This window comes from Arvicanthis niloticus, chromosome 1, assembly GCF_011762505.2.
Source record: "Arvicanthis niloticus isolate mArvNil1 chromosome 1, mArvNil1.pat.X, whole genome shotgun sequence".
Taxonomy (NCBI): Eukaryota; Metazoa; Chordata; class Mammalia; order Rodentia; family Muridae; genus Arvicanthis; species Arvicanthis niloticus.
In genome coordinates, this window is record NC_047658.1 from 98,268,225 (window position 1) to 98,285,340 (window position 17,116).

The window sequence follows — 17,116 nt, forward strand, 5'->3', positions numbered from 1 at the left end:
GAAGGTTCCGCACAACTTCCGGTTTTTTTTTTTTTTTCCGCCTCAAATCCCGGGAGCCACCACTCGTACGCATGCGCATTCATCTCACATCCAGAAGTTTGTTTAAAATCTTCGCGGGAGAAGCTCCAGGATTTCGCTTGTGCGCAGAATTCCTCCGCCCCTGGAGCAGGTGCCGTGCGCATGCGCAGTACTCTACGCGCGGAAACGAAGGGGTTTATTTCTATGTTGGCAAATCAGCGATGCTTTTAGGCAGACTAGGCGGTTTGCAAACCCTGAGGATAGTCCCAGAGCAGATAGTTGTGGTCTCCTTGGTTCAAGCAGCCTGTAAGACCAGCTCCCAATCTGAGGACCTCAGAAGAGGAGTCCGGGGACCCTTCGTGCGCCAGCCTGTGAAGTAAAGGCCGCGCGGGCTGCTTTTGAAGCAGTGCGACCACGGCTGATCGTGTTGTTCCACTCCTCAGGTCACGCACTGCAGAATACTGCTGAGTGGCAGAAGGCACTAAACACTGAACCCACTAAAACTCCGGCTTCTGGGCATCAGCAACCAGGTGGAGCGTGCTTGCACGTCCTAACTGGCAGAATTCTCAAGGTTAAAAATGTCCAGGGGACACAAAGCTGCGACTTAAAAATTTTTCACTCATAACCTTGACAAGAACCGATAATGGACCTCGGTCTCTCTGCAGAAGTAGATTGTACCGTCAAGCTTTCTGTGGTGACAAGTGGGACTTGAGACTTTATACTCATAGGAAAGAAAACTAGGTGTCAGCTGCCCCCAGTTATCTTCCTGAAGTGGGTTGTGTAGATAATTTAAACATCTTTTAAGATGAAGGAAGAAGTTTGTTTATAGAAATGTGAAGTACCTGAATTTCAAAGTTGTGCTTGAGGCCTTATGTATAATCTCTGGAGAAGTTTTGTTCACCTATAACCTAGTTTTGTCCCAGAACTTTTTGTTCATCACCCAGAAATAAAGTGTTGCTTTAATTTTCATTTTAGTCTGTATGTGTACCCCTGTTCAAAACGTGTTTATGGCATCCGACAAGGAAAAGATGATTGTATTCTATAGGCAGTCACCAGAATGTATGTATAGTGAGTTCATCAAGTTTGAAGGAGAAATCAGAGACTCAATATAAACAAAATTTAGAAGCAGTAACCTTTAATTTTAAAAGACTCAATTTATATTTTTCAAAGAAATTCCACTCGTTCTAAATGGTCATCGTTCTTGTTCTGTATAGTACGGGTAGCCCCCTCAGAGTGCATAACCAATTTAAAGTCTTTATTCTAGGTATAGCCCCTAAGTGTCCAGAACATGGGATTTTAAGAGACGTTAAAGTTAAGGCATCTCCCTTGGCTGCTGCATCGGAGCATCTCAGAGTAAGCAGTTTTAACAGAAACTAAGATAAACTGTTAGCCAGCCGCCAAGGAGGGTTCTGCACAAACAGGCAACTTAAAAGAACAGTTAGCTGGAGGAGGTTCCGCACAAACAAGCAGTTTCAACAAAGGCTAAGATAAGTTATCTAGAACATCCTGACCTTTGGTTCCTAGAACAGAGTTGAGTAATTTTCTATGGGATTCTCCACCAAGGAGATCAGATGCTAGATAAACCTGAAATTGGGCTCGACAAGAATACAAGGTGGAATAACCTTTGCACTGTCTTGCCCTGTTACTCTGTCTTTCCAGATCCTCTGTTGATGAATTAGGTTAAAACATGTAGACAGTCCAAATGAAAGTACATTCTAGAAACGCTAACTTGCAGTTTTGCGTGCAAGATTAATAATACCGTGTGGGTTTTTAGCCTTAAATAAGGCTGATGAATCAGAAAACTAAAGACACCTATCATAAAAGACTCCTGCCAATAAGTCACCATTTCTCCATCCTCTCAAAAGTTCTTCTCTTCATCTCTGCTTGTCATGTGTTGAGGCATTAGCTTCATCTGAACTGTTCTGGGAGTTTATCAAGATCATGAGTCTATTCTCAACACCACCACCGTATCCTTTGCTCTGCCCTCTCTCCCTTCTAATGGTTGATGCTGATGACCCAACCTACATGACCTTTACACCTTAGCATTTCAAAGCCTCCTGGACTCTGATCCTACCTTCCTTCCAATCTCCTCTCCCTAGAATACTATTTCTTTTCAATAGTTCTGGAAAAAAAAAAAAGAACTATCATTCACAACCCAGCTTAAATCTGTCTTGTAGAATGAAACTGAGTACATGTACTTTTTGAAGTACTATAATTCCCTTGCAGCCCTGGGCTTAGCCCATTAACAGAGTTGTTTTCCCTTCCAGCTGCATGCCTGGTGGCATAAGGAATCATTCTGCACTTGTAATGAACAGTTCTACTGTGTGAATAAGTTGGTGAGAGATGGCAGCTATATCACAAAAAGTACAGCAAAGCAAAATCATGAACACTAAGGTTCTTTTCAAAGCCTGCATGGCTATGGTTCAAAGCTGACCTAAATCTCAACATGCAAAAAAAAAATTGCAAAGGATTTTTTTTGTTTTTGTTTTTCCTTTTGAAATAATTAAGAGTATTTGTTAGTTGCTGGAGGTAGCAGTACACGTCTTTAGTCCCAGCACTTGGAAGGCAGGCAGATCTCTGTGGGTTTGAAGCCAGCCTGCTCTACATAGTGAGTTTTAGTATAAGTTTACTGTACATTTCACTTAAAACCAGACACAAAGGCTTTACTTTACAAATCACTACATCTTCCCCCTTTTTGTTTTTAAGTGGATTTGTTAGGGATAACAGTTATGTTGGAGATTATGGAGTTGTGCAGTTAAATATGGCCTTTGGTCTAATTGTGTAACAGTTTTATGCAAATAAAATCAGAATATATTTCAAAGCCAGTAAACTTATCAAAACAGCTTATACTTCCAAATGTCTTGAAGGAAGTCAAGACCGGAACTCAAACAAGGCAGGAACTTGGAGACAGGAGCTGATGCAGAGGCCATGGAGGAGTGCTGCTTACTTCCTTGCTTCCTGTAGTTTTCTCAGCCTGCTTTCTTATAGAACCAAGGCCAGGAGCCAAGGGATGGCACCACGCACAGTGGGCTGGTCCCAACCCCATCCGTCACTGATTTGGAAGATGCCCTATCCACCTGCCTACAGCCAGATCTTGTGGAGGCGTTTTCTTAGCTGAAGTTCCCTCCTCAAATGACTTGCTTACATAAAGCTATACAGCACAATGGGTGGCTGACTCTTGGCAAGCTAATATAAAGTTACATTCCTGAAGCCTACAGATAACATCATGCTTCTTCTAAAGATTTGAAGAATTTCAGGAATGTAGATCCAAAAGGGGGATGAGTATGGGGGTCCAGATGATGTTCCCTGGTTTGGAGGAACACCCATGGTAATGCATTTGATATGCGATGTTATCCTGGACACCCACTGGCTTTATCCAGACACATTACAAACTTTAGAACATATGTGGGGGCAGTGGTTTCATTTACAGTACCATGAACCTGTACAGCCTAGGAATGAGAGATAACAGTGATAGTTAACATTGCAACCTGGCATTATAATCACTAATGAGATATGCTTCTGGGCATGTCTGTAAGTTTCTTTTTGCTTGTTTATATGAGGAACTTTCTAAATTGGGGTGACTAAGGTGGGAATACTCCAAATGTGAGCAACCTATGGACTGGGGTCCTGGATTGAATTGAAAGCAGCAAGCAACTGGAACACCAGCAATCATCTTTCTCTACTTCTGGTGGATACAAGGTGGCAATCTGCATCATGTTTCCACTGACAAGATTTTCCTGCCTTATCTCACTGTACCCCTGAACACCAAGGCAAAACAAATGCTTAAACTGCTTTTTGTGGGTAATGAGACATATAACTAATATGGTGGCTGAAGATGGAAATGTATTTTGAAGAGAAAATGGGGGAGCTGGTAAATTGGGGTAAAGAAGGAGCAAGAACCAAGGGAAACAGGTTAACTGAGTAGACACATTGCTTTTTATTACTTTAATGAGAAAAAGGAGAGCAAACTACATAGGTTTTTTTGAAGTAATGAAAATGATCTGAGGTCAATAAATGTTTAAATCTGTAACAGTTGCAAGTAGACTGATCCTGAATACTTTCTAGATATTACTACTCAGTTGATGGAGTTATTGAGTATATGTGAAGCCTTGGGTTTTGCTATCACTTCAAAATACAACTACAGAATATATAATTGAAAAGTGAACCTTAATGTAAACTTGAAAACTGTGTGTGGAGAGATAGAGTATGTTTATGATACAAGCATTTGGCGGGGTGCGTCCAGTTGCACAAGTGCATACAGAGGGCAGAGGAAGGCCTTCCCTGTCTATTGCCTTGAGATAGAGTTTCACACGATACCAACTCTCAGAGTTCACCTGTCTCCCACGTGAAATATTGGGTTACAGGCATAAGCAGCTCTGCCATTCACACCTTCTGACGGGGTGCTGGGTGAGGGTGTTAGAGGAAGAGAACAGTAAGGATAAATAAATTCATATTACATTGTATACCTGTATGGAATTCTCAACAATAAAGGATTTTTAAAGAATTAGTTGAACAAATATATATAGATAGATATAGGTAGATAGATATAGATATAGATAGATAGATATAGATATAGATATAGATATAGATATAGATATAGATATTCTCCCCGAAATAGCCTTTATTTTGTTGCCTGAGAAAAGAAGGAAACTTGTGGGTATGGAGAAGGATGAAGAATAAAAGCAAATGGTTTAGGATATACCCTTGTATTGGGCCAATGGCAAAAATGGAAGTGCTTTTCCTCTTCAACTAAAAGAGAGATAGAGAACGTGTATGCACTTTATAATCATACATTACACCAAAGCTAGCATCCGATCATCATTTGGGTTTTGCTTCTTGTTTATTCTTGTTGATTTGGTTTGGTCTTTTGAGAACAAGTCTCACTCACACTGTAGCTCTAATTGGTCTGGTATTCTCTTTGTAGACCAAGCTGGCCTTGAACTTACTATGACTCTCCTAACTGCACCTCCAGAGGAGTGTAACACCCTGCTTATTATATCAGCACACACTGATTCTGTTCTTAAGTGTTGACCACAGTTTGAATACATCTCTTATGAATAAAAAGAACCATAAAGGTAGTCAAAGAATCTGAGCTTATTTTTCTAATACCACTCACAAATTTTTGTTTGGTAGTTCTCCGCCGAGGTCTGTTTGTTTGTTTGTTTGTTTGTTAAGGGTAAGGAGTTTGAGACGGTCACTTGTAGCATAAGCTTGCCTCGAACTCTTGCTTCTCCTGTGTGCTGCTATGCTGTGTGCAGTTCCTTCCAAGTGCTGGAATTATACCCCAACTCCAAGCTCGCTAATACTTTTATAAAATCTATTTATAATCCGAGTTTTCTGCCGGCATGCACTGGGGATAAGGATGTGCATTTCCTGTCCTCATTTCTTCCCACTAGCTGCTGCCTGTCCTGGCGGCACCTGGACTCAGTAAGGAATATTCAACCCTTGCACCCTTCAAGCCCAGAAAGAGAGAGAAAGATGCTGTCCTCGTTTCGCCTGCTGCTGTTTGATTTCCTGCGCTTTACCTTTCAAAGCCTTCCTTAAGGAGTTTCTAGTCTCTCTTTTGTACAGAAGATACCCATCGTAAATAAACCAAAAAAGAAACCCTAATGGTTTGAAGGTGGGGTAGGGAGGATGATTGTATCTGGAGTAAACCTAACTCTGGTGCCCTTAAAGAGTGTCCAGAAAGTATGAAAAGAAGCGCCAAGGACATCTGGCCTAGGGTACTAGGGCCCGGGACAGCTGACACCTGTCACTCAAAAGGTTCCGAGGGCCACCTGAATAGCAGCCTGGACCAAGGCATCTTCTCTGGACTAATCCTCGCTTGTTTCTCCTCAGTGTCGCCAGAGGGCGCAGCATAGTGCTGGGGCACTGCGCGTGCGCACCGAGCGCAAAGGTTTGTGGAGACTGCAGCAAGGGCATGAAGACCGCCACAGGTTATGGGGCCACTCGCAGCGACGGACAGCGGAAGCTGGGACTATGCGTCCTCTGCGGCTTGCCGGCGGCCGGAAAGTCGACTTTTGCTCGTGCGCTGGCCCTCCGGCTGCGGCGGGAGCGGGGTTGGGCCGTGGGCGTCCTCTCCTACGACGATGTGCTGCCTCTTGTGCACCCGGACGGCGCTGGCACGCAGCCTCCGGTCAGCATCGAGTGGGGGCGGACGGGTTTGCAGGCTCTGCCCAGGCGGTGGGACTGTGGGTGGTTGAAGACGAGCCAAGACGTCCTGGATCCTGACCAAGCAGTGCCTGTGTGATTGGGGAAGCCTGACAGGAGCCGGAGGCCAGGGGAGCTGATTAGCTCCGCTCTGTAGACCTGTGTTTGGGAATAATATGGTGTTGGGGTCAAGACCATTGCTTTGTAGAGGTGTTTATGCCGAGTTCCGTACGTTCACATATTGCATATTCTATGCAGTGGAGCTTTAAGATAAGGCCCAGTTATGGTGCTTGGGTTAGTCTCAAAACCCCAGGGCTCAGGGATCACCCTGACCCCTCCCCTACAAGAGCCCTATGGCAGAATGAAGTTAAGTTAGGTGTACAAGGTAGACAGCCTAGGTAGACACCTCCTGATAACAATCCCTTGGGTAGTTTCTCCATAGAGTCTAGGACCTAGACAAAGGAAGGGATCTTTAAAAAAAAAAAAAAAAAAAAAAAAAAGGTTAAAACCAAAGTTTGTAGGACTGGAGCTCTGTGCCATTTTGGAACTCCCCATGAGAATAAAAAATACAAGTGATAAATAACAAAATTGCTAGGTCCGTCCAGGAAAGTTTTACCAAATGAAGGGCCTGGTCTGCCACTTGTATTGGAAAATATGGGGCTTTCTTGGTTGACAGCCGGATGAAGTAATAAGCTTGAATTGTTTGTGCCAAATACATCTTAATCCCTGCATTTACACCCCAGTGAGGTGCACCCATGATAGAAGTACATGAAAGCCGACCCATGGCAAAATAAGTCCAGTCTCCAGTTTCATACTTACTCTAAAGCAGATGTCTTCTGACATCTTAAATTTTTACAGTTGATGGTTCTTGCTTGGGTGTAGAAAAGTTACAGGAATTAAAGGAAAGTAGAATGACTATATTTTCTAAGTATATACAAAGTACACACACACACACACACACACACACAAAGATGAGTATATACAAAGACTCAATGTATTTGACATGTGGGAAACTTGTATGTTTCTACATCAGAATATGCTGCTACAGTTTTGGTTATGAGAAAAAACAGTATTGTAATTGGAGGTTACTTGTATGGTAGTATTTGGAGAAAGCTAAAGGCCACTGATGACGTTTGTTTTCCCTTCACCTTTATTACCATTTATTTATTTCCCCACTTTCCCTCCTTAGGTCTTATTTGGTCAATGTGATTAGAAAATCTCTGCCCTTTAGGCAGTGGCACACATTTCCTTCTCTGGGTTAATCTGGTGTACTTTTTTGTAGACAGGGCAGGAGCAGGGCTCACCTCCTGTCCTTTTGTGTCTCCTCCAGCCTTGACTGCTGAACCACTCTCCTCTCCACTGTCCCTCGAAACACGAGACTCCTTGTATTCTCGAGCTCCCTAGCTCCTTCCTCCTGTTTCTGCCATCTTTCCCAGTCTCACAATGCAGTTGTTGGCCTGAGGTCTTCGGATCTTGACCAAAGGGCCTTCAGATGGACTTATCTTACTACTAGTATTCCTTTTCATTTCATGGATAAAGCAGCATTGTCATAGCTTAGGTTGTTTTAATCCAGCAGGAAATTGATTGTGGCTCCTTTGGTCTCTTATATAGTAAAGGGTTTTCATTCTCATATATTCATGCATCCATCTATCCATCCACCCATTCATTTAAATTACATTTCTAGAACACCTATAAGGTGTCAGTCAGCCTCTCTGTTGGAGGTGGTGGTCTGGGAGGGCGAAATATGAAGGTGTACAGAAGTGCCTGACTGATACAAGCCCTGCCAGAGTAGAAACAATGTACAGAATAGGGCTAGATTGCCTTCTACATGATTGAGTCTGGCACAGCTTCACACTCTGGGGGCTTTGGGAATATTCTAGGGAGAAAGGGTGCAGGAACTAAAAGGCAGGAGGGTATGAGAAACAGTGTGTTGGCTGGAAAACTACACATGCTTCAGTATTGTGACCTGAAGGTTTAAAAGGGAAGAGGATGGCAATAAAACAAGACAACCAGCCTACTGGCCAAAATTGGGGTGTTGTGTCACATGCCTTTAATCCCAGCACTTGTAAGGCAGGGGCAAATGGGTCTCTGTGAGTTCAAGGCCAGCCTGGTCTACAAAGTGAAGTCAGAACAGCTAGGGCTATTATACAGAGAAACCTCGTCTACAAAAAAAAAAAAAAAAAAAAAAAAAAAGCCTAATATAAATTTCAATTCTTTGTTATTGTGTTTTGTAGCCATCCCAGTGGAAAATGTTCCGACAAGAACTGTTAAAGTACCTGGAATGCTTCCTCGTAGCTGTCATTAGTGGGGCTCAGATATCTGCCCCACCCAACAGGACTGAGACCGTGTGGGAAGATTTTATAACCTGCTTAAAAAGACAGGATATGATGATCTTTTCTGCAGTGCTAGAGGCCCAGCCTTGCCACCTCTTGGCAAAACCTGCTGCTTCTAGACCATTGTTTTTGGTGTTAGATGACAACTTTTATTATCAAAGTATGAGATATGAAGTCTACCAACTGGCTCGGAAATGTAATTAAAACATTTTTTTCTTACATGTGCAAACATTGATTCACATATATCAAAATCACAGCTGCCTTTAGTGAGATTTTAATTGGATTGGGTTTATATGGATTTAGTTTTTAAAGTGGGTGTTCAGTATTGCAAATGAAGTTTCTCCTGCATCCTCTGGGACTAGTATATATATTTATTTCACATTTCTGGAGAGACAGACTGGTAATTTGGTAACTTAAACTGTTTTCAGATTCGCTCGGCTTTTGCCAGCTCTTTTTAGATTGTCCCCTGGAAACATGTTTGAAGAGGAATGGTGAGAGACCCCAGCCACTGCCTAATGAGACCATCCAACTCATGGAGAGAAAGATAGAGAAACCCAACCCTGAGAAAAATGCCTGGGAACACAACAGCCTCGTAATTCAGAGTTCAGCATGTTCTCTGGAAGCCAGGTATTCTACGCTGTGCCATTTTGGTGCTCTCCTGTTAGGTCCCCGGGAAAACATGCGTAACTATATGGGGTTGACCATTCGCCCACAAGCTTGGGGAATTGTGTGCTGGAGCAAACTAAACCAAGAAAGTTTAGTTTGTCCATGATCACCAGACTTTTAATGGCTAAGATTTGAATCCAAGTTTCTTTATAAACATCTGCTTTTAACTGTTCAAACTGTAATGTCTCAGGCTGGGGAGATAACTCAGTGGGTAAAGGGCTTGCTGCTCTGGACCTGAAGCTCAGATATGTGAAGTTGGGCATAGCTACTCACATCTGTTCTCCCAGCACTGGGTGGGGGTGGTGCTCACGACTAGCCAGTCTGTTGAGAGACCCTGTCTTTTGATATTGTCAAAGTTGGCTACTGAATAGGTTGTGAAGTGTTTTTATAGAGATCTGTGAGCTCAGTGGTCAAGCACCCATGTAACTTGTGCAAAGCCATAGAATGAAACCTAACACTCCTTAAAAGTCTTCAATTGTAATTAAACTAATATTGGGTTCTGATTTTTCCTAGAGCCCTCTCTAGTCATCCTGCACATGTGTATGTGAAACTTTCCATTGGTGATATATTTATAGAATTTTGCAGTAGTACATTTTTGATAGAAATTTCATGAATGATGGAAGTGTTCTCTGTTCTGTCCAGTATGGGAGCAGCCAGTCATGAGTGTTGTTGAACACTTAAATGTATCTAATGCAAGTGATATGTTAGTTGATAGTTAATATGGCCTCATATGGCTACAAACTGTACTGTTAAACAGTGTAGATCTCAGGAACATTGTGCACATTTCTTTAGTTTAATTTTTAAGCTTAATTTTTTTATGTAACCATCATTTCCTCACTTCTCTTTACCTCCTCTTATTGCCTCCCATTCCTTTCCAAATCCATGGCTTCTTTATTATTGTCATACATACATACATACATACATACATACATACTACGTTTATACATATATATAACACAATCTGCTGAGTTTGTTTAGCGTTGCTTCTATATATGTGATTTCAGGGCTCACAACTTAGTATTGGATAACCAATTAGGAGACTCCCTAGGGAAGACTAATTCTTTCTCAATAGTCATTAGTTGCCTATAGTTCTTTGTTTAGGGACAGGTTCCATGAGAATTCCCCCTTCCAAGTGTTGTCATAGTTCAGATCTTATTTAGGCAGCCAGATTGTTGAGATTATCATGGGTATGGCTTTTGTGTCATTGCTAGGAGACACAATCTCACAGCACATTTTCTGGTCCACTGGCTCTTATGATCTCTCTGTCTTCTATGGTATTCTCTGAAGCTTGAGTACAGGAATTGTGTTACTGCTGTAACCACTAGGGCTGGACACCCCATGATCACTTGTTTTCTGCATTTTGACCACCTGTAATGGTCTCAATAGGCTGCAAAGAGAAATGTCTTAGGAGAGGTGGGAGCTGCACTTCCCTGTGAGTATAAGGGTGAGTATTTAGAGTGCTGTTGGGAAGTTATGCTGGTTTACTATAGTGTAGTAGTAGGGTCTCTTCTAAGATCCATGGCCTCACTAACCCCAGGTAGTTGAATAGGTTTCCAGTACCAGGCACGACTTCTTTCTGTTGAGTGGGCCTTAAGTCCAAATACACAGCTGTTGGTTACTGCCAAGAAGTGACTGCCAGCCACAATGCTACTTTAGAGAAGTTGTGCCATGCTAGTTTTTAAGCTTAATTTAAGAAAATTCATCCTTTGAAAGTCTTTAGACAGATTTCTCAGTACAGTTTCGGTATAGTTTATAAATGTCACATACCCACAATAAAATGGACCTAGCACTTAAGTTGCTATTGTTTATACAGTTCATAAAATAACTCACTTGTGAGGTTTCCAGTTTTCCAAAGCAGGGTCTCAGTATGTAGCCCACCCAGGCTGGCTCCAAATTTATGATTCTTTTTTAGCCTCCCAAATACTGTGACTGATTGTAGAGAGATGTGTGCCATCAAGCCTAAATAAGCTGTCTAGTTTTGTCATAAAATCTTGAAACTGAACAGGCACACCGCCAATGGATTGCTATCCATTCTGGAGCTCCTATAAGTCCCTCCCTCTCTCACTTTTGGCAGTAAGTGGCCAACCGAGGTACTGTTAGAATGGTGTAAGTTGACATTCACTGCTTTGACACCAGTGAGGTGCGTAGGAGTAGAGTGTGGGTTTCTGTAGTCACTGCCAGCCCTTAGTGTACTCTGCAATGTTGTCTCAGGTCTTACAAACCTGGTTAAGTGACTTGTATATATGCAAAGAATCACAGGGCAACCAAATTGAGATAGTGCCAAGTCTGGAGTCCCATTTTGCAAACCTAGAGGTAAATCTGATCAAGGTAACCTTCTCCAGCTTCTATAATGTAGTAATAACTACTTAGCACATATACATATTCGCAGTGTTTCTGGATGGAATGCCATTCCATCCTTACAACCCTTAAAGGGTAAAAAATTGCATAAAACTGCCATTTTATGCTGGGATAACTGAGGCCCAGGTAAATCAAGTAACATGCCTAGGATGTAAATGGCAGAACCAAGGGACCTAGCTAGTGCAGTCACATTCTAGAGCCTGGACTTCTCTGCATGAAAAAGATCAAGGTGGAGATGTTACACTGCATACTCAATAGCTTGGAACTTCAGCTCTGATCCCTTTACTCTAAGTAAAACCCAAAGTCTGCTCCTGACTTACATATTACATAATATATATTACATAATAACCACCCTGCCACCATCCCACATGAGCCTATGTTATGTGAGCACCAAGAACTTGCGTCCAGGCCTGGTGTCAGATGTTGTTTTCCCTGCCTGGCCCAACCATCTAAGGTGGAGTGAATGACAGTATCTGGCCACTTCTCAGAACCATCACTTTATTGTCTTCATTCAGCCACTTACCAATAACCGTATTATGTTTTTGCTCGATGACTTCCCTGTCTAAATGCATTCCATTTTCAGGATTAGAGTGGTGGGCACCTTGTTATACCCCCAGATTAGTGGTTTCACATATGTAGCTCTACAGTGTTTACATACAAGATGCTCTATGTATATATTTACTGAGTGAATTCTAAATGGATTCTTGTTACATTTTTCTTTTTAATTATTTATTTTATTTATGAGTACACTGTAGCTGTCTTCAGACACACCAGAAGAGGGCACCAGATCCCATTACAGATGGTTGTGAGCCACCATGTGGTTGCTGGGAATTGAACTCCAGACCTCTGGAAGAGCAGTCGGTGCTCTTAACTACCAAGCTCTCTCTCCAGCTGCTCTACCTGAATTCTTTAGGGACCCTTGGCTAGTGAAGAAATTTGTTAATCCTTATCTAGTAAATAAGCAGCAGCTAGAATTAAACACTGTCTTTCTTTAGGGACTACAATAGTTTTAAAAGCCTACAGTCCAGGATATAATAGGGGAAGAAATTGCTTATTGGTACATCTTAGAAAATTAGCCTCTTATGATGGCTTGTAATTGGTTTTGAGTTTCACTTAACATTTTACAAATGGAAGATAGCTTCCAGATCACTCACTCTATCCCCTTTCAGTAAGGACCTTGGAGGACAGCAGTTTTCCTATCTGGAGTTCAACCTAGTAATATTATTGCAGGTTCTTTAAAAATAAAATGTCTTACAGAAAGATTTTTGTATACTTTATCTCATTTTCTCTGTAGCCCGGAAGTGACTGATTTGTTGCTTACTGCTTTGGAAAATCCCATAAAATGTGTTGAGGATAATATGGAACAAAAGGTAAGTATTCCAGTTAGACTTGGTTTGCAAATGAAACGGAATAACTGTCTTGCAGGGAGACTTTTTGAGCTGATGGTAGCAAGAGAAAAGGGAAAAATGGTCTGTTAGCAGAGTATCACTGCACCAGCCTTTGGCTTCTGACATCCCATCAGGGAGCTGCCAAGCCTGTCCTGGCTGGTTCATGGTAAATGTCCAGAAATGTTAGAGCCTTATGTTGGGGACTTAAAATGGACCAAGGTGGAAGTGGTTATACCATTAAAGCACAGAAACAACTGCATATAGGCTGGAGGAAGTTTTAATTCCTAGCAAGCCAGCTATTACACACTCAACAGCACACACTTCACAACTGGACATGATACATTGAGATCTTCTGTGAGATAAAACGAGGAAAAAAACCACCATTGCTTTTCTTTTGGTCCCTTCAAATGAGTCTGTACGTTGGTCATTCCTTTTATAAACTATTCCTAGTAACAGTGTCTATATTACACAGGAAACTGACAGAATTATTTGTTCTACTAACATCCTTCATAAAGCTGATGAGACACTCCGAAGAACCGTCTCTCAGACGATGAAGGAAGCCAAAGGTACGTTGACTTAGTTTAGCTAAGTTGACTGTGCAGTTTAGCTCCTGGGGTGCTCTCTCTTGCTGCTGCCATTTCCTTGACACGAGAAAGATTTATTCTATCAGAGTCTGCATCATGTATTCCAGTTCGCTGTTTGCTGTTTGGCTACATAGCTAAACCATCCCTCGAAACTGCATCCGTTTTGCCCATTCTTACTGAGTGGCCTCTTTCTTTCACTAGACCTTTTCTTAGATGCCAGGGAATCAATAGGAAGCAATACATTCCAGTGAGGAGATAGACAGAAAGGAAATTATGTGAATATATATCAGTCCCCTGAAGCAGTGGTAGATTTATTTTTGAGAGTAATTAGGGTGTTGGAGAGGTGACTTAATGGTTAAGGGGAGTCCAGGGTTGGGGGGCCAGACTAGCATGGGATTTGAACAAGGTCACTGTATTCTAAATGTGAATAATATTTAAAAATAAGTAATCATATTTCAGACATGTGGTTAACTATAGCTTTTTCAATAGTTGCTTTAGGTCTTGAACATTTAACTCCTTGCTATGTTTAAAATTTATTTTTAAAAAGATGCCGGGCAGTGGTGGTGCACACCTTTAATCCCAGCACTTGGGAGGCAGAGGCAGGTGGATTTCTGAGTTCGAGGCCAGCCTGGTCTACAGAGTGAGTTCTAGGACAGCCGGGGCTACACAGAGAAACCCTGTCTCAAAAAACCAAAGACAACAGCACATTAACTGTCCTTTGATGTGCTAAATGTCTTATACTCACTTTTTATAATCATGTACAGTGGGTGTAATTTTATAAATAGGAAATGGAGGTTCACAGTGAATCAAGTACCTTTCCTAAGGCTGAAGAGCTGCTAAATTTGGGGGCAACCTGGGTTGAAGGTGATTCTGATCCAGTCTGTTGTTGGGCCCCGTCTTTATTGTCACCTTCATGAAAGCTGGGGACACTGAACACCACAGTGTATTAACCATACCATGTTTCTCAAATTCTCTTTATCCATAAGCATATGTTGTGAATGGTGTATAATGTAGTGTATAAACTCAGGCACATGTGGAAACAGGCTTCAGAAATGCATCCCCATAGTTAATGTTTTATTTTCTCATTTTAGAAAAATGCCTGTTGTCACTCATTAATGAATTACAATCCCAAAATTCTAAGAGAGTCAGAATAGAAACGGCCGTATAATTAGAACAAAGCAGAAATCATTCTAGTTTTTTCTCAGCCATTTGCCTCTTGTTCTGTCTTATGCCAAATCATTCACCATTCCCACCTACTGGAAAAATGGAGACTTTACTGGAGGGAATTGGTACTGGTTTCTAAATATGTGCTTGAATAAAACTAAAAAATTCAGTTTCTTTGCCATTAAGAAAGTGAAGTGGCAGCCCACAGATGGTATAAAACATTTGCAAATGTCTTGTGAACATATAAATATATTTAGAGAAATCTTTACCACACAGTAACACACAGGTAACCCAAATTTAAAATGAATAAATATCTATTTTTTTTTCTTTTTAAAATGGATAAATATCTAAATAGACATTTTCCCCCCAAGGGAGCGTATTCAAATGAAAACATGTTTAAAACTTAATGAACGGCAAAATACCAATCAAAAGCATGGGAGATATTGCTTCACAGCCATTAGAATGGCCAGAATGAGGGGTCCAAGACTTGAGGTTGTGGACAAATCAGAATCCTCTGGAAACATGACACATGTGCTTTGAAAACAGCCAGGTGGTTCTTTCACTGTAGTTACCATGTGGCCCAGCTATTCTGCTCCATGGTGTTAGGATCGAGAAAAAATTATAATGTTGATACAAAGCTATTTATAACTATTCATAACAGCCAAAAGGTGGAAACAACCCAACTCTCCATCACCTCATAAATGGGTAAATACAATGTGGTTGCCCATATAATGGGATGTTATTTAGCTAAAAGTAAGACTAGAATACTGATACAGGATAGGACATGGGGAAACCTTGTAAAAATCCAAACTGAAAGGGTGTATGAACATCCAGGACTGGAAAATCAGGGCAGAACAGGGGTAGTGTGTTGGGATAGGGAAGTAGGGTTGAGAAGGGTGACTGTCGGGGGAGCCAGGTTATGCTTTTAAGTTATGAAAATGTTCTAAAATTGACTATGGTGGTGATTGCACATATGTGAATTATCTAAAAAAGTTACTGTTTTGTTTTTTGAGACAGGGTCTAAGTAGCTCTGACTGTCCTGGAACTCTTGTAGACCAGGCTGGCAAGAACTTACAGACCTAACTGCCTCTGCCTTCCCAGTGCTGGGGTTAAAAGCATGTGCCATTATGAGAACTAAGCCATTACGTTTTTCAATTGGTACATTTATGGTGAGTTATATCTCACTAACGCTAAATTCAGATGCTCAGTAACACTACCCATATGGCCATGCCAGGTAGAACAGTTCTGTCATCATAAAAAGTTACTTGGACAACTCTTCAAATTTATTACTTATCAGCCTCAAAAAACCAAGTTGTCAGTTTATTTCTCAAGGCAAAGGATAGTAAGTTAGGTATCTTGGCTCAAAAATAACCTACTGTGGCAAGCCTTTAATCTTGGCATTTGAGAAGCAGAAGCATGCCATCTATGTGAGTTTAGGGTCAGCTTGGCCTACATAGCAAATTCCAGGCCAGCCAGTGCTACACAATGAAAATCTGTAAAAGCACCCTTCTAGGGATCTAGAGAGATGGGTCAGTAGTTAAGAGCATTTGCTATTCTTGCAGAAGACATGTGCCCAGTACTGACATGGTGGCTCATAACCATCTGTAACTCCAGTAATGGGGGGAGGGGTCTTATGCCCTCTTCTGACCCCTGTGAGCACTAGGCACACCACTGGTGCTCAGACATACATACAGGAAAAACATTCAAATATTTAACATAAAAATAAATAAAATCTTTAAAATATATATTCTTCCATGTTTATTATTTTTTTTCTACTCAAACACTTCAGAGCAAATACTAGTCCTAACTCCCTGTGGCTGTTATTTTAGATGACTCTTATAATCACATTAATGTAATTTCTTATCTATAAACTATTGTAAATGCCTCCTAATTGCTTATTGGAGCATCTGGCCTGTTTGATGGAATCAAATGACTGATGGCAGTAGGCAGTCCAGACTGACTTACAGGAATAATGTTAATATATGTTTTATTTTAGATGAACAAATGCCTCTTAATAACTTGAAGCAACTAGCAGAAGAACTTAACAAGCTCAAGGCAGATGTTTTGGAAGATCTAAGACAAGGAAACAGAAAATATCCATGCTTTCAGCAAACCACTGACTTATCAGGTGTTATTTCTTCTTTTTGTAAGGAGAGAGATACTATTGTGCAGAAGTATTTTTCAAAGCAACATTAAACTTTCTGAATTTCTAGTCAAATGTCTGATTTGGGTAAATTTTTGCAAACAATTTTGTATGGCTGGGTATTTTCTAGACTAATACTATGACTTGCAAAAGACCACTCTGAATATATACACACACAAACAAAACCAATCCAAAATGTCTATTTCATTTTGCATGCCAGAAATTACTTCAGTGAGCTACTTGTTGAATTGACAAAGATAACTGAGTATATGAGGCAGCCTTCCTCATTGATGTACCATGTACTAGGGTACA

The 17,116-nt window shown here is 41.2% G+C and overlaps 1 protein-coding gene across 1 annotated transcript; it reads left to right on the forward strand.

Moving 5' to 3' along the window:
* The first annotated feature begins 5,821 nt into the window (after positions 1–5,821).
* Positions 5,822–16,879, forward strand: Pstk (phosphoseryl-tRNA kinase). Its single transcript, XM_034501839.2, has 6 exons — positions 5,822–6,154; positions 8,403–8,697; positions 8,930–9,128; positions 12,820–12,895; positions 13,386–13,479; positions 16,658–16,879. Exons 1-6 carry the CDS (start codon positions 5,939–5,941, stop codon positions 16,855–16,857), a joined length of 1,080 nt encoding a protein of 359 aa, XP_034357730.1. The 5' UTR covers positions 5,822–5,938; the 3' UTR covers positions 16,858–16,879.
* The last annotated feature ends 237 nt before the right edge of the window (positions 16,880–17,116 follow it).